The sequence below is a fragment of the Vulpes lagopus genome, chromosome 6 (assembly GCF_018345385.1).
Source record: "Vulpes lagopus strain Blue_001 chromosome 6, ASM1834538v1, whole genome shotgun sequence".
In the NCBI taxonomy this organism is placed as follows: domain Eukaryota; kingdom Metazoa; phylum Chordata; class Mammalia; order Carnivora; family Canidae; genus Vulpes; species Vulpes lagopus.
The window spans coordinates 24,306,055-24,328,690 of record NC_054829.1 but is presented as its reverse complement, the minus strand read 5'-3'; the positions used below and the strand labels follow the sequence as shown (position 1 = coordinate 24,328,690).

General features: G+C 40.1%; 1 protein-coding gene across 4 annotated transcripts in view; it reads left to right on the top strand.

Moving 5' to 3' along the window:
* Nucleotides 1-667: 667 nt before the first annotated feature.
* Nucleotides 668-22,636, top strand: part of GPATCH2L (G-patch domain containing 2 like) — a 57,094-nt gene continuing 35,125 nt past the window's right edge. For 2 of the 4 annotated variants that reach the window (XM_041758992.1, XM_041758995.1), the window contains exons 1-3: nucleotides 815-1,396; nucleotides 3,150-3,821; nucleotides 17,721-17,785. In XM_041758992.1, coding sequence (XP_041614926.1) covers nucleotides 3,160-3,821; nucleotides 17,721-17,785 — 727 coding nt within the window. In that variant the 5' untranslated portion in view covers nucleotides 815-1,396; nucleotides 3,150-3,159. Of the gene's footprint in view, nucleotides 752-814; nucleotides 1,397-3,149; nucleotides 3,822-17,720; nucleotides 17,786-22,636 lie in introns of those variants that run through there. The other 2 variants (XM_041758994.1, XM_041758993.1) reach the window with 2 other exon arrangements.

Genomic DNA, 22,636 nt, shown 5'->3' with positions numbered 1-22,636 from the left:
CCCACTTTCCATGCCATACTCTTGGAAGTCACTACACACAGCCCACATTCAAGGAGCTGGGAGTTACACTGCAGGGTGAATTATCTACATAAATTCCTCACAATTCTTCTGCACCAGAGATTTATCCCCCTTCCCCATTTATTACTTTGTTCATGCCAGTATTCATCTCATTAGTTTACTCATGTCAGTATAGACTCATGGGTATCAATTTTATACTTAAGATTTATAATCCAATAGTACTTGCCTTGTTGCTCAAGGCATTTGTATTTGTAAGACTGATTCACTGCAAAGGTACCGGCTTATAGTTGGACCCACTCTCACAGTTAAGAATGAGGATGCATTTCTCAATTTCGCACACCCTTTGTAAAAGTAGGTCAGCAAACAAGGGTGAGGCCGTGGTCCCTCCCTACCGCCCAATGTCTTGACGTCCCCAAGCCCTGGAGAGGGCTGACCTGCCCCAGACGCGGACCTCGCCCCTTAGCGCGCCCGCCCGCCCCGAACCACCGCCCCTTGAGGTCCCCAGCCCCTTCCCCCGGCGTCGCCAAGGCCCCGCCCACCGCGGGGCGGAAGTGGGCGCGGCCACGGACCGGAAGTGCCGGGCGGGGGCGGGCCCTCTAGAGCAGCCAGCCCCTCCCACTCCACCGCTGCCCCACCCCTCCGGCCCAGACCGGAAATGAGGTCAGGAAGGGAAACCCCGGCGGGGAGACTCGGCCCCAAAAGCGGCGGCCATTGGAGGTGGCTGCGGCAGCTGGTGAGGGGGCGGAGTGGGTTGAGAGGGTCGGGGTCCAGGGGGCCGGCGCCAGCGGGGATCGGGGCTCCGGACGGAGGCCGGGGCGGGGGCCGTGGCCGCCGCGGGGCTCCGGAGGTTGGCGGGAGGGGCGGGGGTGGCTGGGCCTTGTTTTCCAGGGCCCATCGCCCCCATCCCGGGGAGTGAGGTTCGGGCGTCTCCGGGGCGACAGTCCCCTCTTCTCCTTTATTCTTTCTGGCTCTTCTGGGCAGGCCGACAGGGTGTGAGCTCGGTGTCCCAAGCCGTGTTCGCTTTAGTCTTCGGGGGCGGGCCGGGGCGGGGGGGGGGGGGAGTCCTTCCAACCCAGCTCTTCCTCACGTGTGGCCATGTTGCGACCCTGGGTCACGGAGGGAGCGTAGTCGCCACCACTTGCTTTTTTTTTTTTTTTTTTTGTTAGTTTGTGCCCGAGAAGGGCCGACCCCCCTGCCCGGGTGAGCCCAAATGAGAAGTTGCTTCCTGCCGCCCCCCGTCCTTCGCCGCGACCCTGCGCCTGCCCCTTTTTACTCCTCTCCGTCTCCCGGCCCTGTGTTTGCGTGGCTTAGCCTTTCCTCTCCTCGAGGGCTGGCTGGACAAGGGGGTCGTCTTGGAGCGCGCACCTGAGGACTGAAGGTGTGGGGAGCTCAGGGTCGTGTCCCCAGCTGTTGGAATTGCAGCCCTTCGGCTAGGAAGGGATTTTGCTCAAACAGCTGCAAGTTCTGTAACTTTGTTCCACGTTAAAGTGTACAGTTCTTTTTTTTTTTTTTAAGATTTTTATTTATTTATTCATGAAAGGCACAGAGAGAGAGAGGCAGAGACACAGGCAGAGGGAGAAGCAGGCTCCATGCGGGGAGCCCGACGTGGGACTCGATCCCGGGTCCCCAGGATCACGCCCTGGGCTGAAGGTGGTGCTAAACCACTGAGCCACCCAGGGATCCCCTAAAGTGTACAGTTCTGCCCCAGTTTTTAAAGCATTATTTCTTTATTAAGGGAGTAGGTTTGGATGTGCTGTCCCCACATCTGTTTTGGTCTCAGGGGTAGTTGTCTCCCAAACCCCCTTCAGGGCGTTTTAAACTAACTTTGTATTGCCTAAAGGGACAGTGGTCATTTTGTGCTGTTGTGGCTTTTGCCACGATGAGACGTTTTGTGTGGTTGGTAGTTTTGGAACTAGGTGTCCCCATGGCTCCCGTCCATGTGGCAGATAAGCCAGCCCACCAGTTTTTCTTGCCTTTGAATTCGTTGGCATGGGGACAGCGTGAAAATAGGTTTTAGAAAGCCCTTTGCAGAAGGTAAGCTGCATGAACGGAAATAGGGCCTCGGAGTGGCGCCACACAGTTTTAAATTCTAGTTATGGACTTGAAATACTCTAGGCTTCACAAGGGCTAGGGAAGAGGTGTTAATTTAATACGTATTTAATAAGGTGTTGTACAAATTATGTTGGACATTTCCCTCTTAAAGGGCGTTTTGGAAATTGCTCCTACTGCCCGCATCCCTTGGAAGGTTTGCCTCTGAAGTGACCCCTGATGTATGACGGTTTGACAAGAATGAATGCAAAAATAGAATTTAGAAAGCAGTTAGCTAGAAATTTTAGGGACTCCATCAATCCCTGTCATTTCAGCCTCAGCTATATCCTCCTTTTGTGTGATTGATACTAAAGCACATAATTAGGATGATCACTTAATTTTCTGAAGGTTGGGAGAAGAACTTAGAAGTTGCTAATTGTTAAAAAATATACAATATATCCAATAAATTTCCTTTCCTTCTAGCTTCCAGGTGGTAGTTGGGACCAGAATAGGTACAGACTTAGTCTCTTTTTTCCATTCAGAATACAAATCTGGGTTACTACAATTTCTTGGATCACTAAAACTGCAAGCAGTGATCCTTAAAGTGTGTTACTAAGTTGTCTTTCTCCTCTCTTTAGCAGCATTCTTATCAGGGATCCCAGACCATGGAGCAGTTCTTTTACCATGATTTTAAAGTTGTGTGTTTTTCTGTTCCTGTCTAATGAGACTTTCTCTAATCTTTTTGGATTTTATCATCAGATAGTTTAGTGACAAATTTAATTGGGAAAAAGGGAAGGAGCGATTTATTTCCCAAGGTTTGCTTGTTTTTGCTAGTATTTTAGTTGTGATCTGGTGAGTGTTTGCTTTCTTGTGCTTTAAGAACATTGACTTGAGGTTCCTAACAAGGGCCAAACACCTATTTTTAGTGGCTTAAGGGAGCAAGGATGGTAGGAACAATCTTAAGTGTAGCCAGTTGAAAGGTGATTTTATTTTCTGTAAGTCAGATAGGCTCTGCAGTCTCGTGATGTATTTTATAAACTTACCTTAAAACAACAGATCCTATTCAGGTTTTCTTTTTCTTTTTCTGAACTCTCTTTGGGCAGATGTGGCCTCATGGATGAGCTGGTACATGACTTAGCCTCAGCGTTGGAGCAGACATCTGAGCAGAATAAGCTTGGTGAGCTGTGGGAGGAGATGGCTCTGAGCCCTCGGCAGCAGAGGCGGCAGCTTCGCAAAAGGAGAGGCCGGAAGCGCCGTTCAGACTTCACCCACCTGGCAGAGCATACCTGCTGCTACAGTGAGGCCTCTGAGTCAAGTCTCGATGAGGCCATTAAGGACTGTCGAGAATTGGCCCCTGTTGCCAACTTTAGTGACTCTGATGACACAATGGTAGCCAAACGGCACCCAGCTCTCAATGCCATTGTGAAGAGTAAGCAACACTCTTGGCATGAATCTGACTCCTTTACCGAAAATGCACCATGTCGACCACTCCGGCGCCGGAGGAAGGTGAAGCGAGTGACGTCAGAGGTGGCCGCCAGCCTTCAGCAGAAGCTCAAGGTGTCAGATTGGAGCTATGAGAGAGGCTGCAGGTTCAAGTCGGCTAAGAAGCAGCGCCTGTCCCGCTGGAAGGAGAATACTCCCTGGACCTCATCAGGTCATGGGTTGTGTGAATCAGCAGAAAATAGGACTTTCCTAAGCAAAACAGGAAGGAAAGAAAGGATGGAGTGTGAAGCAGATGAACAAAAACAGGGCTCTGATGAGAACATGTCAGAATGGTGAGATCTCCCTTACTAAGTCAGAGATTGTCCTGGTTATTTTTACCCTGAGTACAAATCCATAGTCTTGAGGAGTTCAACCTTCTTTCAGAGCTAGCCACTGTAATGCTGACTTTGTAGCCCCTCCTTTAAGCAATCTGCTAGGGTCTGTCTCTAGCTTTTTACAGTATATTCCTGATTCTATTTCCGTATGTCAAGAAAGCTATGTATAATGAAACGCATTTGTTTCTAAAAATTGTTTAAAATGCATACCTCACATGCATAACCATGACTTTTATTTTAAAAACAATTTACTGCAGTTTATGCCATGTAGATCATATGTAGATGTGAGAACAAGGGTCTCAGTAGAGGCTGGTGTGTGTGTTTGTGTATGTGAGAAAATGTTGGTGCCAGGCACATGGAGTTTGTGTATGTTCCTGGTAAGCTGCCTTTCCCCTTAAGAGTCATGGCTTTAGCTACGGCTTTAGCTATCATTCTGTTGTCTGCTCCCTCCAGTTTGACTGCACTGAGTTTATTTTTTATGGCTGACATTCAAGCCGCCTGAACACATGGTGGGCTTTGAGAATAACGGTACTGAATCCCATTAGTCTTACACCAAATGCCATTGAGCCAGAAACATTTGTGTCCCTGCTTTACAGGATATATGGCATCCCTACACTGTTCCCATCCCCTTCATAGTATCAGACCAAGTGCCTTTGTAGGTGCTGCCTCTTGGGCTGGTAGTCCCAATTGAATGGTCAGAACTCCACTGTATGGTAGGCCCTGCTGTTCGTATTTTAGAAGAGGAGATGAAGGTTCATAGTATTGAGATAATTTGCCCACGGTCACCCAGTAGCAAAACTGGGAATTGAACCTGATTCCAAGGTTCATATGTAACAACCATGTTTTGCTGCCCTTTGAATTTGCCTTTTCCATGGCTCTTTTTCTGTCTCATCGCAACTTTTACAACCGTAGAATGTGTGGCCTTTCTTAGGACTTTGCTTCTGAATTTCGTCTGAAAAACAAAGACATAAATCTTAGGAATTATGAGGTAAAGCTATGTCAGTAATAGGAAAAGCTCCTTAATCTTTATGCCTGTACCTTTCATGGGCGACTTTTAATCAAGCTTTAACAGTTTTTCTGAGTAACTTTATATTTGCCAGTCTGCACAACCAGGTAGGCTTATAATTTGCTTTCCCTCATTTTCTTCTAATGTATATCCTAAGTCCTATTTTCTCAATTTATATGCATAATTTTGGGTTATAAAAGTTTTCTTATCAAGATGTTTTTAATCAAATAAATGTTTAGTCAATTACAGTCTTTCACAATATCAAAACCCTCAGTTGGGTCATTTATTTTTATTTTTTTTTAAATTTTTATTTATTTATGATAGTCACACAGAGAGCGAGAGAGAGGCAGAGACACAGGCAGAGGGAGAAGCAGGCTCCATGCACCAGGAGCCTGACGTGGGATTCGATCCTGGGTCTCCAGGATCGCGCCCTGGGCCAAAGGCAGGCGCCAAACCGCTGCGCCACCCAGGGATCCCGGGTTGGGTCATTTAAATATGTTTCAGTATCAAACATAATAATTTACTGTTGAGAATTGTGATTTTTAAAAATTGTTTTTTGCTGTGATAGCTTGTGTTTATTTCTTTCCCAGAATTTCTTGTTATGACGTCATTGTAGGTGAGGGACTGTTAACTATGTCTGCTCTTAAGATAACAGTTCAGGAATGGTTCCAGGCATAGAGTCTGTAATCTAGCAGTGAGGTTCTTCAGTCTTTCCAGTCCCCCGCCCCCACATTTATTGCACATAGGTTGTCATAAACACTCTAGTTATCTGAGAGCCTGAATAAGTTGAAGTAGGCAGCAATCCTTATGAAATATTTATTCTCTTCAAATTGAGAATACCTTGTGTATTCTCTCTCACAAATACCCCATTTGTGCTTTTTGCCTGGTCCATGACTTTAGAGTTCTTTTAATAATGGACGCCCAAGTCCTTGAAGCTCTGAGGGAGTAGTTGATGGAGTAGTAGCAGACCTAAAATGAGAATAATTCTTCTTTAGAATCTAATTTTTTAGGAGTTTTAAACATACTTTGACTTCTGTTGATTCATCTGTAGTTAAAACAGAAATGCTTCTTACCTTTTCCTCCTAAATCTACTCTTTGGAGAAAGAGAGGTTGACTGCAAATTATGTTCAGCTTCCCAACAGTAAGATGGAACTAAAATCTTGCCTTGATTATTAAACCCATCTTGTGGATAGGACTAGCATTAGTGTGTGTTTAAGTAGATAATAATTTACAATTTGGATATTATATGATTTTTGGGGAGTTGGTTTGTGAGAAATCTTCCTATCTTTTTTTCTGCATTAACAGATATTTTTAAGACTCTTGGTTATTCTTTCATAAATCTGCTTAGATGTGCCTGTTTGTTCACCTACAGCTCAAGTGTAGAACTTTACTTTTTTTTTTTTTTTTTTTTTTTAAGATTTATTTGTTTTAGAAGAGAGAGTGCATGCACATGTTCACAAGAATGGGGGTGGGTGCAGAGAGGCATAGTGAGAGGGAGGGAATCTCAGGCAGACTCCCTGCTGAGTACAGAGCCCAACTCAGGGCCTGATCTCACAACCCTGAGATCACAACCAGAGCCAAAATCAAGAGTTGAATGCTCAGTCAACTAAGCCACCCAGGTGCTACTAGAACTTTACTTTTTATTAGTGGTGTTGAAGATTGTCAGCCTGTATGATCCTACTGGTAAAATTATTAGGATCAGGCTGATCATTAAGCTTAACTTAGCCTTGTCAGTGGATAGAGTTCTTTTAAAAAATGCGTATCAGATGTTTTAGGTTTGAAAATGTATGTCTCAACCAAAGAGCTTTATTTCTAATTTCCTTAAACTTTACTAATTAACCATGGAATAGTTTTAAGCTTGACCAGTAATTCCTTTACTTTTTCTATTATTCCTTCAGTTCTGTGCCAACCAGTCCTTCAGGAGTTCTGAGGAACTGAAAGTGGTTATGATGTAAAAGTTTCTTACGCCTGCAAAAGATCAATTATTATTTTAATATTTTCCTGTGTATGTGCATTCCATTCTAAAATGGAGCAATTATTTTGTAAAATTAGTTTCTGTCTTTATTCATATCGTCTGTATAGCAGCTATTAGGTGATTCATAGCATGATTTTGCTCTATTCTTCACTAACACATCATTTGTTTGTTTCCCTTGAATATAGTTTAGCTTCTGTTCTTTTATAAGGGAACTGGTTTGATGTTGGCCTGAAGTCTCAGTCAGGAGCCTTCCTGAGTGATGTATTAGAGGCCAATCTCACAGGAAAGAAAATATTCCCTTCTCTTAGAAGGCAAGTGACAGAGATAGAGTGCTAAACCTCCTCCCTCCTTCTCCAGCCCAGGCTGACCTTCTGCGGCCCCTTGGTGCCTCTTGTTTTCTTATTTTTATAGAAAATCAATATCCCTTCTGACACAAACAATAGCTCAGAAGCAAGAATAAATGGGAAAAAGCTGGGATCTCTGTCCATCACCTTTCACTTTTACTCTCCCAAACTCTTTAATTATGAGCATGCTTTGCTCCAGGTATTTGTGACAGAGAAATTGCTAAATGAGGACCATTTTAACCAAAGATTGGGTGATCAGTAATTCTCCATAGCAGTAGCTTGTTGGATCAATAGCATTCATTATTTCATGGTTAAGGTAAGTAGCCTTCTTTGCAAGTGTTGGTCATTAATCAGGGGCTACTGGAACTGTGGGAAAGAATATATGTAGTAGATTGAGGTGGTTCTGTTTGTATTCCATAACTGGGGATGCTGACCAAGAGTACATTTGCCATTGTTGGAAATGGTACTATTGCATTTGAGGATATTGAATAGCCGGCATAGTGTGCCTACATGGATTATTCACAGTTCTGCTGGTATATCCTTAGGAACAACTAAGGCAGCTTTGGAGGTGGATTTGATACTACTGTATTTGAAGATCTGTTTCTTGAAATAAATATGTTCGGATTATTTTGTGGGACCCCAGAGGACAGAGGTAGGACTCCTAGAAAGTACAGAGAGTTCAATGTTGCCTCAGTATAAAATATTACATCCCCAAATTCGAACTCTCTACAAATGAAATGAATTGTTTCACGAGGTAATGATTTTTAGGTCACTGAAGGGATTCGAGCCTGGGCCTTGGTGACCATGTCCTGAGTTATTACAGAGTTGGAGAGGTTGCGCTGCGTGACCACTCAGATCCCTGCAACACTGAGATTCTGTCATTCTTTTCAATCACAGCCTCATTCCAATGCGTCATTGCAGCTTCGTATTTTCAAAAGCCATCTATCTGATAAGCAGCATCAGCTGCCCACTAAGATACTTATGAAGACATAAAACATTGTAAACTCACATTACCAGAACCTAGGACCTAGAGTTGGCCTCTTGCCAAGATTTCCTCAAGCCACAAGGCTGATAGATGTGCGGTTGGAAGCCCACATCAGCAGGGCTGAGCCTGCACTGAAGGTGGGTAGTGAGGGCCTTCATCCTTTCTCTACGGTCAGACCTTTGTTCAAAGTGCAAGGTCCACTTCAGCCAGAAAATGAGGCAGCTGACGTTTGAGCTAGAGTGTTGTTGCGTACAGTATTCCTTTCTTATCCATCATTTCTTTCTGTGGTTTTAGTTACCCACAATCAGGTCCTGACATGTCATCAGAAGTAGTAGCAGTAGGCTAGTACTCACTCACAATGCCTGCATCATTCACCTCACTTCATTTCATTTCTTAGGCATTTCAGCCTTTCACATGATCCTAAGAAGGGTGAGTATAACAAGATATTTTGAGAGAAAGAGACCACATTCATAAAACTTTTATTATACATATTGTTCTATTTTATTATTTTATTGATTATCTTTTACCGTGCTTAATTTATAAATTAATCATAGATATGTATGTATAGGAAAAAAATGGTATATATAGGGTTAAATATTAGCTACAGTTTCAGGCAGCCACTGGGAGTCTTAGAAAGTATCTGCCATGGATAAGGGAGGACTACTGTACTTCCCAATCTGTATCTTTCAGTTTTTATTTGGAGGCTTTAACTTCCAGAGTACAGTTGGATAGGAAATGAGTGTTTTCTATGTGTCTATTTGTGTTTGGGGTAGAGGTAGTCACAGCAAATTGAGTCCTGGGAAATATATTTGCCAAGAATAAAGTTTACAGTTGGCATGGGCAGAGAAGGAAAAATCACTCTTAGTGATGCATTCTAGAAATCATAATGTTTTATATATCGCAGACCCTTGGAATGGGATCAGAATAAGGCAATGAGAGTTAGAAGATCCTTAGTCCAACATAGCTATATGAAAGAAAAGCCTACCAGTGACACTGAGTTATTAGGCTAGGGGCTCTGCACATAGTCTTGGCCAGTTGTAGATGTGAGAAGAGCATGTTTCCCACGTCCAGGGAAATAGAGAATGGAATCGGGTAATTTACATACCCTTTCTATTGACAAGTAATCAGATTCTAGGTGAACCAGTGCTCAACAAGAGGCTTTTGAACAAGGCCTGCAGAATAAGGGAAAAGGAACATCATCTCAAAAGTTGAGAGGAAAAACGCATCTTTGAAAATTATTGCCAGTGGAAACCAGAAGAACATTTTCAAAAATCTTTAGGATGCAAGAAGACTTAGCCACTTTGTTTTTGTTTGGTTGGTTTTGTTTGTTTGTTTTAAAGTCTGTATTTAAATTCTAGTTAACAAAGTGTAATACTGGTTTCAGGAAGTGACTCATCACTTAACATATAATACGTGGTGCTCATTACTACAAGTACCCTCCTTAATACCCATCACCTGTCTAGCCCATTCCCCACCCACCTACCTACCCTCTAGCAACCCTCAGTTCTCTATAGTAAAGAGTCCCTTATGGTTTGCCCCCTCTCTTTTTTCCCTTCCCCTATGTATATCTGTTTTGTTTTTTTAAATTCCACATCTGAGTGAACTCATATGGTGTTTGCCTTTCTCTGACTGACTTATTTTACTTTGAAACAGGAGCCTTAAATTGTAAGGACAGAAAGGTGGCTATTTGAAAACCCAGTAGTATGAGAGGAGAATTGTAGGGAAATTTGAAATGTAACTGCAGTGTTAAAATAGGACAGTTCATTTTGCTGAAAATCGAGTTAATGTGGAAAACTTTGGAAGCCCTCCCAAAATGCAGAGAGGTGGTGAAAATGACAGAGAAGTGGATAGATCTGGAAGACAGAGGCCAGTCTGTAAGTATGTGAATATTCCAAAGGAAGACACTGAAGCATTAGAATAGAATAACGATTTTAAGAATACAACTAAAGAGAAAAAGTGTTCCTGGGTTGAAAAAATTAAGTATAAAGATTAAAATGGTAAACAAATGAAAAGACATTTACCTGGACATACCCTGGCAAAATTTTACATTCTGCATTGGTGGTGGGGGTGGAACGGGTATAAAGAACAATCTCAAAAGGGATGAAAACAAGGCCAGCATTTATCCCTACAGTTCTAAATGTGAGGGGCTACAGTTATCTGTAGAATTTGGAGTGGGGGGGGGGCAGATTGTTCTCCCACTCCTCCCTGAGTTTTATATATAGCCAAGATAGATTTCATATAGATAGGCAGCAGAAAGACATTCTTAGACATTCAGGTCTCAGAATATATGCTCTTTAAAAATTTACTCTGAAAAGACATTTCATCTAACTGAAGATGAATCACTCTTAGCTCTAAAGAAAGGTAAGTCTTAAAAGGGTGGGTGGGTCTCTCTAAGGCACAGCCCCCCTGCACAATAGAAGAGTTGTGAGGAAAATTATTCTTTACAAAGTGTACCTGATTGCAGGGGCTGAGTTAATGAGCCTGTGAAACCAGTGAGGTGGTTTTCTTTCATGGTCTCCTCTAAATGAAACGAAAAGACTCCTTCATTACACATACTTATAACTTACTGTGAGAATGATTTTGCAGTTGATGTGAGATATTTCTCTGAAAAACCTCTCCCTCAGTCATATTTACTTTTAGACTCTGAAGTCTGATTATATATGGTTGTAAATGTATCACCTTGATCCAGGAAAAAAATTGAGCAAAGATGTCTTTGGGCTCTGGGTTTAGGAGTGACTTCCTTTGTTTTTTCTGAATTCTAAGATAATTTTAAACTTTTGTTAAATGCATTATTTAATAAAAAATTAAAATGAAAACCTCTAATGTTTTAACATGATGGTATAGGCCCTAAACTCTATCCTGCTTGTTTCTTTTCAAATTAGATGTAAAAAGGGGTGCCTGGGTGGCTCAGTTGGTTAAGTGTCTGACTCTTGATCTCAACTCGGGTCTTTTTTATTTTTTTATTTTTTTATTTTTTTATTTTTATTTATTTATTTATTTTTCAACTCAGGTCTTGATCTCAGAGTGGTGAGTGGAGCCTACTTAAAAAAAAATTCAGTGGGTGAGGAACTGAAGTGTTAACTTACCTTGTGATTATAGGTGATAGACTAATTCTATACCTCTTTATTTTAATTGAGATAGGTATAAACTACTCTCATTTAGTTCTGAATTTACAGTCCTTTGTGATTAGGAATACCAAAGAATCAGCAAGCTGTCAGGGCAGAGGACAAGCTGTGTTTTTTTCTTCCCCATTATGAGAATTCAGAGAGATTTGTCTTATGGAAACTAGAAGCTTCTTGTTAGGGCTAGAAAGTAGGGAATTATTTTCAAAAAAGAATTCATAAAAATGCAGTATTATTTATTGCTGCAGAAGGAAACTGCCCTAAAGTTTAGTAGCTTTAAGTAATAAATATTTCCAGTTCCTGAAGTCCAGAATCTGGAAGCAGCTTAGCTGGATGGTTTAGATTCAGACTTACATTGTTGCAGTCAAATTGATGGCCCTGGCTACAGTAGTCTCAAGGCACAGTTATATTGATAATTTTCTTAAACTCAATTCGAAGGCCAAACTCCTTCTTGAGACACATGTAGTTTGGATATCTGCTTAGAGCTGTGTCTGCCTCTCTTGGATGAAACCCAGAGAAAATACTAGGTTTCATAGGCCACATTTATTTTTCCATTCAAAATGAAAATAGATTTGATTACCATAGCATTTTTTTCTTTTTGAAGTATTAATGAGAGCCCTATTGAATTGAGATTACCATTTTAATAAAAAAAAAACTGTCAGGAAATTACTATTAATGTCTCAAATAATAATAATGGGCACATACAGAATTAGCTCCCTAGATGTAGCTTTTGAATCTTTCATCCTTTGCCTCTATGTAATGCTCTAGAATTCGCAGCGTGGGTTCACATGCTTCATGTCATCACATCCTCAAAACAGCCCATTCGCCTTTCACATGCAGGAAGTAGGATTAGATTGAAGTGGCATGCTGCGAAGGCCATGCAAGGGGAAGCAGTAGAGTTGATCTGAAGGAGTTCATTCCATTTATGTAACATTTGCTGAATGCCTGCTGTGTGCCAGGTACTCTGCTAGGTATTGAGGACATTGAAAAGAGCAAGATCTTTCCTTTCGCAGCCTGGATCTCTCTCTCTCTCTTTTCTCTGTAACATCTTCTTTCTACCTGGGCTAGGCAGGGAGGGGTGATCTGTACTACTTGAGCAGTTGCAGTTTTATCAGTTGGCCTGAAGGTCCATCCGGCCACCTTCTCATGATTCCTGGGATCCAGAGGCCTCAGGCTCTTTGAGGCCCTGACATGAGAATGACATTGTTGCTATTATGGGATGTTGACTTCTGTCCCTGAAGGCTGACTTTATCCAGCAGAAGTGCACAGCCTCCTCTCTTCCTCTGAAGTGGTATTTCCCTTAACATAATGCTCTGCCCTCTCCATCCTGTGGTTGGTTCAGTATAGATGAGAGTTCTCAACTTTGATGCTACTGACATTTTGAGCCAGATAATTCTCTGTTGTGAGGGCTTGTCCTGTGCATTGTAGGATGTTTAGCAGTATCTCTGGCCTCTACCCAGTAGATGGCCAGTAGGACACCAACTTGCCCCTCCTTTGCTCCCAAGTCCTGACAAAATGTTTATCCAGACATTGCCAAATGACCCTGTGGATGCAGAGGGGGGTAAGGGTGGGGGTGGGGGGATAAAGGGGGTAAAATTGACTTTGAGTTGAGAGCTAGTGCTGATGTTTTTAGGTACTGAGATGGGGTTTTCACTCCATTGACTGTGCTTTTACCAACAAGCATGAGTTTCAATATTTAGGGAACTAAATAAGACCGAAACGTTGATCTTTTCTGTAGAATAAAAATACTGTAGTTTTAAAAACTTTATAACTGAGAGTTTTTGCTAACTTGAAAAAATACCCTTTAATTGCTCCTTTAAGAGCAGTTCAGGTGATTGCATTTTATTTTATTTTATTTTTTTAAGATTTTATTTATTTATTCATGAGAGACAGAGAGAGAGAGAGGCAGAGACACAGGCAGAGGGAGAAGCAGGCTCCATGCGGGGAGCCTGACATGGGACTCGATCCCAGGACGCCAGGATCATGACCTGAGCTGAGGGCAGCACTAAACCGCTGAGCCACCCAGGCCGCCCAGGTGATTGCATTTTAAAGTTCATACCAAGCTTTGCAGTGTTTAGCTAAGAGTGTTTGTCCTGGAATTAATTATTCAAGTGGATGTGGGGTATCAATAGTGTTTTATTAAGCTTGATTCCTATGATAATCTACTTCTCTGAGAATGGATGCCATGCCCAATCATCTGGTCTGCCAAAAGTGCCTTGAATTGTAAAGATATCTGGGTGGGAAGGTTAGATGTATAGGTGTGTGATGAAACAGAAAAAGCAAAATAGTAGTTGTAATGTGTGATGTGCAATAGGTGATGTGATGGAGTATGAATGGTAACTGGAACTTCTTTCAACTTTTTCATATGTTAAAAGTTTTTGTTATAAAATGTTGTGGGAGGAAAGTCTCTGGAACTGTAATCTGGGGTGACTGTCTTTACATATCCATTATTTCAGTTGGATGTGGTTCAGTTGCTTTTCTGACAATGTTATAGTAATAAGGTTACACAATTGGTTTAAAACCCAGGCTTTAATTTTATTTGTGTCTTATTTAAATTGGTGCCTATGCTGTTGAATTAAGTGTGGGAACATTTTTTAGTGAAAACCACTGTAGAGAAGTGTGATATATTGTAACTATTTTTACTCACACAGGAGTACTTTTGAGATGTTTTTTGGCTTCTGAAATGTGGTTTTTCAGTGTCATAAGGTTAAAATGTAGGCTTGACCACCTCCTTTGCAGAGTATTATTCTTTGGAAAGCATTCTTCTCTGTTTTCACAGCCTTCTCCCAGAGTCTAGACTAGGTTTTTAATAAAATGTACACCTTGATATTGTTATTGACATGTTTTCTTGTTAGTTTTAGTACTGGGTAGAGCAGTTTCTGGTGTATGGTAAATAATAAATGCTTACCAAGTGAATGAGTAAAAGTTTAGGAGAAATAGGGGTGGGGATTCTTCCTCCTTTTTCTGTGAGAAACTTACTGCCCCAATTTGGGATTGAATTTTTTGAATGTTGTATAAATTATTTGTAGGGTTAATACATTTTTAGAAATTTTAGAGATCCTAGGAAGATTTTTTGTATGCAAACTATTTATAGTTAGAATCATGTGAGAATAGGGAGTACAGAACAGCTCCCAAGCCAAAGACAGGAGGCATTGATGCCTGTATGAGTTGCTGCCATTTTGGGAAAAGACAAGATTTCATACCTGCTATCTTTGTGGGTTTTGTCTAGTTACTTTTTCTGAAGATTAACAAAGGCTGAGTTTCTGTCTTCCTGACTAAGCTTTGGAAGACCACAAGTAGAGTGGACACTAAAGGCACTACTTGTGGTCATAGCAAAAAACTTATAAACAAATTTGAAGATTTTGGAATAGGAAGAACATGTAGGATCCTGACATCTTTTAACTTTTTGACCTTGTGAACTATATATAAAAGTGTAAAAGAAACTTGTGTTTATTGAAAGATAGGAGCTTAGTTTTAATAAAATAGTAAACATTCTGTTGTTTAGCTAACTTAACATTTTATAGTTGACTAAATCATTATTAAAGTTCCACTAATCTGATTTTTTTTTTTCCAGAGAAGTCATGATCTCTGAGCCAGAAGTGAATGAAGTCTGCAAGACTGGCCAACTTTGGCCTATAACTTGGAAGGGGAAATATTTGCTTCTATTTTTCTAGCTAGCACTACATTTTTGCATGATGTATCATAGTGTTTATGTGCAGACTTCCAGCCGTGAAGTTCCCACTTTTGTCTTCATCAAATTATGCTAACAATTTCTTACATATGATTAGGTTTCCATAATGCAAGTCCTTCTGAGGGAATAAATAGAATTAGCAAATGTCTATCTGATGAAATAGTCATTTTCAAATACCAGTAGACTGGTGATACTGTTATGTAATTAGCATCCTGTAAGACAGATTATTTTCTTTATGAAGAAAATACCTATCTCCCTTGCTCATAGCCTTAAAATCCTGGTGATATTTCTGTGACATCATTGCCATTCCTCAAATTAACTATATATGGAAAGCTTAGACAAAGCTTAATCCAAGCATTTTCAAAAACAATGAGTCTTCTTAAATGCTGTTGAGAAAAATAGAAAATGTACAGTTGACAGGAAGGCTTCAGGTTACCAACATCTTTCTTGATCTGGATTTCTTTGAGCTTGTCCCCTTTGCTTAGAATACGAGGAGAGAATGGAACCCACGTGAAAAGGATCAAGGAAGCACTGTATCTTGTAGTACTTATAAGTGGCTGGAAATGAATGGGGAAAAGAATTGATAGATTTGGTAATAAAGCAAACAGTTTTTTTAAATTGTTAAATACTCAAGTAGAACTTGTAATACATGTAGAGCAGGGATCAGCAAACTTCTGTAAAGAGCCAGATAGTAAGTATTTTAGGGATTTGTATGTGATATGTTCTGTGTTGCAGCTACTCAACTTTGCTGTTGTAGTATGAAAGTAGCCATCGATGATATGTAAATGAATAACTGTGGCTATGTTCCAATAAAATTTTATTTATGGACACTGAAATTTGAATTTCATATCATTCCCACATGTCAGAAAATACTCTTTAATATTTTTTCTTTTTCTTTTTCTTTTCCTTTTCCTTTTTTTTTTTAACCCCGAGTCATTTAAACTGTAAAAAAACACTCTTAGCTCACAGGTCATGCAAAAATAGATGGCGGGCTGTTGTTTGCTGATCACTAAATCTCAGTTAGTGATACTGCTAAAGTAAATAACATGATGGTGGGATAGAATATTTGTTCGATGGTCTAATGTACTTTTTAAGCTTTCCTTACTCTCAAGAGGAGTTAAAAAATGTCAAATATGCTTTATCTTTAAGGCCAGAGGAGGATAATAAAGTAGTAATATGAGAAAATGTGTAGTAGAATTCAAGGGAGTTAGACCACTGATATTCTTAGGAATTTTCCAAAAGCACAAAAATAACACCATTATATTCAAGAGGTGCAGTTCCTTGAACTCAGAGGTAGGAAGAGTGCAGAACTCAGTGGGGATGTCTTCTGGATTTAACTATAGCTCTTTGAGGATTCTAAATCCATCAAAATCTAGTATAGTTTTGTAGGGCATTTCTTGGAATGACATGTGAGAAAGTTCCCACTTACAAGTACAGAAGAAAATAAAATGAAAGAATCTTTAAAGAAATCGAGTATGTTTTATTGGCTCTTGCTATAGCAAATAAAATGAAAGAATCTTTAAAGAAATCGAGTATTTTTTATTGGCTCTTGCTATAGATCTATTCAGAGATAAGTGAGGAAAGCATTGCTACTTAATTTAATCAGCATTTTAAGGATATAGTGTTGACAAGATACTTGGAAATGTTGCAAAATACAAAATATTTTCATATTTTTGTTCCAGAAATATAGACTGGGATTTTGCCAAGCCTATTCCTTATACAGTATGATAATGTTTCTTCCTTGCTTTGGTTTTTTTCCATCTTGTAGAGTAGGTGAAAAAAATTGACTAGCTTGGAAGGAAACACTTCCAATCAAGGAAATAGCTTATATAATATATGTAAAAAATAGAGAAATTTTTCTTGAACCAGATCAATCAAATTTAATGACGATTAGGCAAAAGAAATACAGCATCCAAAGAGGCAGAATCAATTGTTAGCAATAGGTTGGGAAATGAAGCCAACTGAGCAGAATTCTATAGGGCAAAGTTTTTATTTCAATGGGTTTCACATGGCATTTGTTTTTATATTTTTAGTTTTAACCTTCTGTTTTGAAAATAAGTTTTGTTGTACCCACTTCATATCAGGGAGACATTAAATTTAGAAAACATAATTTTGGTCATATTGACTTTCTTTCCTGTTCATGGATTTTTGTTAGCCACTGTGTAAATGCGGAGAAAACTTGATATATGTTAGATGTCTTAAAGTTGTATAGTTTCATTTGAAACTGATAGTTGACAGTATTTAAAAATAAAATGGGTTGGTAAATTTTTAAATTTGTGTTGTTTGATATACCTAGCCAGGTTGAGATTACTTCTGTGACTTTAATTAAATTTTTTTTTTTTTTTTTTTTTTTATGATAGTCACAGAGAGAGAGAGAGGCAGAGACACAGGCGGAGGGAGAAGCAGGCTCCATGCACCGGGAGCCTGATGTGGGATTCGATCCCGGGTCTCCAGGATTGCGCCCTGGGCCAAAGGCAGGCGCCAAACCCCTGCGCCACCCAGGGATCCCCTACTTCTGTGACTTTAGATATTTATAAAGTACTTTGAAATATAAGTAAAAGCTTTAATAAGCTTTCCTCTATGGCTTGAGTGTGAAATTTACATTTCTCATTGGCTAATGAACTGGAGTGAAATTAGGGAAACTTGGGATGTTCAATTTGAAAACCAGAAGAAAGGGCACCGCTTTGTTTTTCATAGGACTGATATGTTCTCTTGTGTTTGACTCTTTTTCCAGTGAAACCAGCAGCGTGTGTAGCAGCAGTGACACAGGACTCTTTACCAACGACGAAGGAAGGCAAGGTAATCTTGATCCCAGCTTTGGGAGGTTGGTTCAGTATTTCTGGGAAGATTCTAATGATTAGAGGAATGACCTACTGAGAAGATGGTGGTTGTCTATGGCAATGGTTCTCAAACTTCAGAGCATATAAAAGTCACCTGTTAAAATTCCTGAGCTCCTAGAAATCAAATAGGTCTAGAGTTGGCCCCTGGAATCTGAATTTTTCACAAGTATCTGCAATGATTTTTATGCAGGTAGTTCAGACTTTAATAATCATTGATTAGGGGAATATAGTGTCAAGGATGGGACTTTGGGAAGTTGCCAATTTTATTAGCACCAAAAAGTATCTTCTATATTATACTCTTTTATTGTATATTAAAACATTCTTCATTTTACATAAGAAATTATTTTTATAACCTTATTTATAAATGAGCTTAATTGTTCTAGCTTAATATATTATAGAAAACATCTTCTTTCTAATTTTAAAACTCCTAAAGTTTATTTTATTTATTTATTTTTAATAAATTTATTTTTTATTGGTGTTCAGTTTGTCAACATACAGAATAACACCCAATGCTCATCCTGTCAAATGCCCACCTCAGTGCCTGCCACCTAGTCACCCCCACCCCCCTGCCCTAAAACTCCTAAAGTTTAGTATAGAACACTGTGAATAAGGCTGGGATATCGTAATTACCAGTTCTTTATTTTTACAACCTAAATAGTAATCTGAAACTTTGTTTTGTCCTGTGGACTTGCTAGGACCACACTAATTTTGTACCAATAATAGTTTCATATAGCTTCTTTGGACGTTAGTTCTATTAATCTAAATAAGGGATTTGTAAATGTCTTAAAGTCCCTTTTACCTCTGTGACCTAGTAATTTTTCTTTAAGGGTTAAGTGATTGAAGGACAATGCACAATGGCTAAATGTCCAGATTGATCCAGATAGGCTTCCTAGTAACTGGAGGAATCCTGGAACTGTGAGACTCAGGATCCAAGTTCTGATTTTGGAGAGAGATCATGGGGGAGGGTATCTCACCCATGCCTCAGAGTTGTGGGTGTGGATGGAGTTGCTGAACTTCCTCCTATGGTGGAGATTGTTGTGAGTACATTTTTGTCCCTTTCTTTTTTCTAATTTTTTAAGATTTTGTTTATTTATTCATGAGAGACACAGAGATAGAAGTGCAGAGACATAGGCAGAAGGAGAAGCAGGCTTCCTGTGAGAAGCCTGGATGTGCAATTTGATCCCAGGACCCCAAGTTCACGACCTGAGCCAAGGGCAGATGTTTAACCACTGAGCCACCCAGGAGCGCTTCTGTCCCTTTCTGATTCTGAGGGAGCTAGGTGTCACTAGAGGCTGTGTGTGTATACTCCCATGTATGTTGCAGCTAGGGTCTTGATTCTTTTGTCTCCTACCAGGGAAGTCTGATTGTCTTTCTGTAAATGAACTAGTGCATTCTATTTAGAATTACAAATGTTCCTTTTTCTTTGCTTATATACTGTTCTATGAAGTATTATAAAGTCTCTCTCTCTCTTTTTTAAAGATTTTATTTATTTATTTGAGAGAGAGACATAGCAAGAAAGAGCATGAACAGGGAGAATAGGGAGAAGCAAGCTCTTTGCTGTTCTGGGAGCCTGACTCGGGGCTCCATCCCAGGACCCCAGGATCATGACCTGAGCTGAAGGCAGATGCTTAACGCACTGAGCCAGCCACCCAGGGGTGCCCCTCATAATGTGTTTTAAAGATTATGATGTTTAATTATCCAAGATTAAGAAAGTGTGGACCTGTTACGACAGATCAAGTTTGGCCTTTGGGAAACCTTTCTACTGAAGGAATCCTTGGTTTATGATGGAAGATTTTAGAATATTCTATAGCCTCAGCTTTTCTCTCTGTGTCAACTTCACACATTTGATGATATTTAGATACTTGGAGTTCTCAGCACAAAGCTATGTTATTCCTTGCTTCCATGTTTCTGTTTCTGCCGGTGTCTTTGCCAGAGATTTCATCCTTACCTTTTCTTGAATGGTTGGTCATACACAATTTTCCTTTTGCTCCTCTAGCGCTTATTTATGGACTGCATCAGGGTTTTTTTTGGGTTTGATCAATAGGAGGCATTAGCAGAGGAATGGAGAAAGGTGAATGAGATAGTGTATTAGTCAAGTTTTTATCATGATAATACTGTTAACAGCCCCAGAATTTCAGTGGTTTACCACATTTATTTCTTGCTATGGGGCTGGGGGTTGGCTATGGTTTAGCTGATCTAACCTGGGCTCAGCTGGTCTCCAGGCTTTAAGTTAGGTTTGTATCTACTCAGTGTATCTTATCCTGGGAACTCCATCAGAGGAGCAATGACTATATGTGGCTGGACTTGTCATGCTGGGAAACATGAATGCTAAATAACCAAACCAGAACATCCATACATATTTAAAGCTTATGCTTGAATTAGGTCTGCTAATGTTTTACTACCTAAAGCAAGTTATATGACAAGCCAGTATCAGTTGGTTGAAGAAGTATGCTCTATCTCAAGGAGAAAGCTCTGGAACTCTATGGTAAAAGGCAGAAGGCATGGATGTATTATCATAAGGAGGTAGTGAAGCATTGGAAACAGTAATGCAGTCTACCACATTGGATTGTAGCTTTCCCTGGCTCCCTTTTTATTTGGCAGCCTTCTATATTACCTAAGTTTTCTCTGATTTCTTTCTTTTTCTTTTTTTTTTTAAGATTTTATTTATTTATTCATAAGAGACACAGAGGCAAAGACACAGGCAGAGGGAGAAGCAGGTTCCATTAGGGAGCCCAATGTGGGACTTAATCCCGGGACTCCAAGATCACGCCCTGGGCCAAAGGCAGGTGCTAAACCGCTGAGCCACCCAGGGATCACCTTTCTCTGGTTTCTGATAACCATTCTTTCTCCTTGCTGCTTCAGGTTTAGGAAGGGTAAAGATTCCCTACCATGCAGCTCCAGGGTTCTTCATCATCCCTTATTGGTACCTCTTAATACTGTCTACACTTTTGTAAACAGTCACTTCATTAAAGTCTCAATTATCCATTAAATATGTTTGCACTTCCTGAGGATTCCAACTGATAACACACTCAGTGCAGGTATCATCTTCTAGAACCCTTACTTTTTCTTTCCCTGTACTTAGTGCTTTCTTATCACTTACCATATGACATTATTGTTTATAGGTATGTGTCTTTTCCATTAAAACCTTCCAAAGCAGTAATTTATTTTATTTTTTTTATTTTTTGCAACTACAGTGGGTAACATGTTGCCTGGCATATATGTATATGCCTGGCATATTATATATATATATATATACACACACACACACACACATAGTAAGATCTTAATAAATAGTTACTGGGAAACCCAGATAAGGGGGAAATTCTCCTTCTTCTCCCTCAAACAGAATTAGATGTAGAACCTCAGATTATAAAGCAGCTAAATCTATTTTGGTTAAAGCAGGAGGAGAGAAGTCTGGAGCCTAACCCAGCAGGCTCTTCCTTATTCCCTGGCAATAGTTTTTGGGGGAGCTGCTGCATCATGCATCTTAATGAACTCAGAGTTGGAGACTGTTGGTCTAGATGATTTCACAAGGTTTCCTCCAGTTCAGTGAGTCCATTTTTGTGTTCTCAAAAAGCTTGAGTGAATGCTTAAGAACCCCCTCTCCCCCCACCAAAAAAAAAACCCCAAATAAACCCCATTACGGGATACCAGTTGTCTTCAGGAAATATGCTGTAGCTAACTATTTAATAAATGGCCTAAGGAATGCTTATGAATAAGAAAGGAATTAGTATAGTGACATGCAGAGAAGCTAATTGTTAATTTTAAAGCCTATCTTTAGTTCATCTAAAGAAACTAATCATTCTTAATTCTTTAGCCTATCATTTGTGTACCTGATTCGATGAGAGGCTGTCAGGATAGTGGTTCTCAAAATGTAGTCCTGGAGTAAGCTTAGCATCACTAGGGAACTTGTTAGAAATGCAAATTTTTTATCCTTCCTGGACCAGAATTGGAAACTTTGAGGGGATAGGGGCCTGCAATCTGTGTTCTGACAACCCTTTCTGCTCCTTTTGATGCACATTGAAGTTTGAGAACCAGTGTTCTAGAGAAACAGCTGTTGGTGGTGTGGTTTTGTAAGGGAACACTTTGAGTAATTTTTTTATGGGCATTTCATTTTCCTTTTTAGAGATTTCCAAGGTGAGTGTAAAGTTATTATCTGGCCCATCCATGTTAGTAACTCATGAATCTGATGCTTCATGTGTTTAACTTGGCCTGAGCAGTTTTCCAGGGATCCAGCAAACCTTAGAGAATGAATGCATTGTGAACTCTTTAGATATTCTTGGGATAATTTCCTTCATTCTTGCTATTTTGAAAGGAGTATGGAGTGGCAGACCTAAACTTATCTGTCTTACTACTTTTTGTGGGCGGGAACGAGTTCTGTTGCAAACTGAGATGTTTCATCCTCGCCAGTAGAAAGAGGTTTGAACCAAGAGTGGCTATATGGGTCTAATTGTGACTTTGTTGGTGGTGAAGAGTCTCGCCTTGGGGAACTGGTGTTAACTTCATGACAAGCCGTGGGGAGTTATATTGTTTGTCTCTAGTTTCTTCCTGGTTGCTTGGATTGCTAGTGTCAAGGTAATTTTTTGTCCCATTAATGGGGTACCAAGGAAGAATTGAGGTATGGGTATACAGTTCTTATTCTCCTATTATGAGAAATGCAAGTATTACATCCCTCAGGAATACTAGTTTTGAGTTGAGAAACATTTGTGGGCTTTGAACTCCCAAGTCCATTTATACCATAGAATGGTACATAAGAGGCAGTTTATTTTTGTGTTAAGGCTTTGGAGTTAGTCAGGCTTTGGGTTCAGAT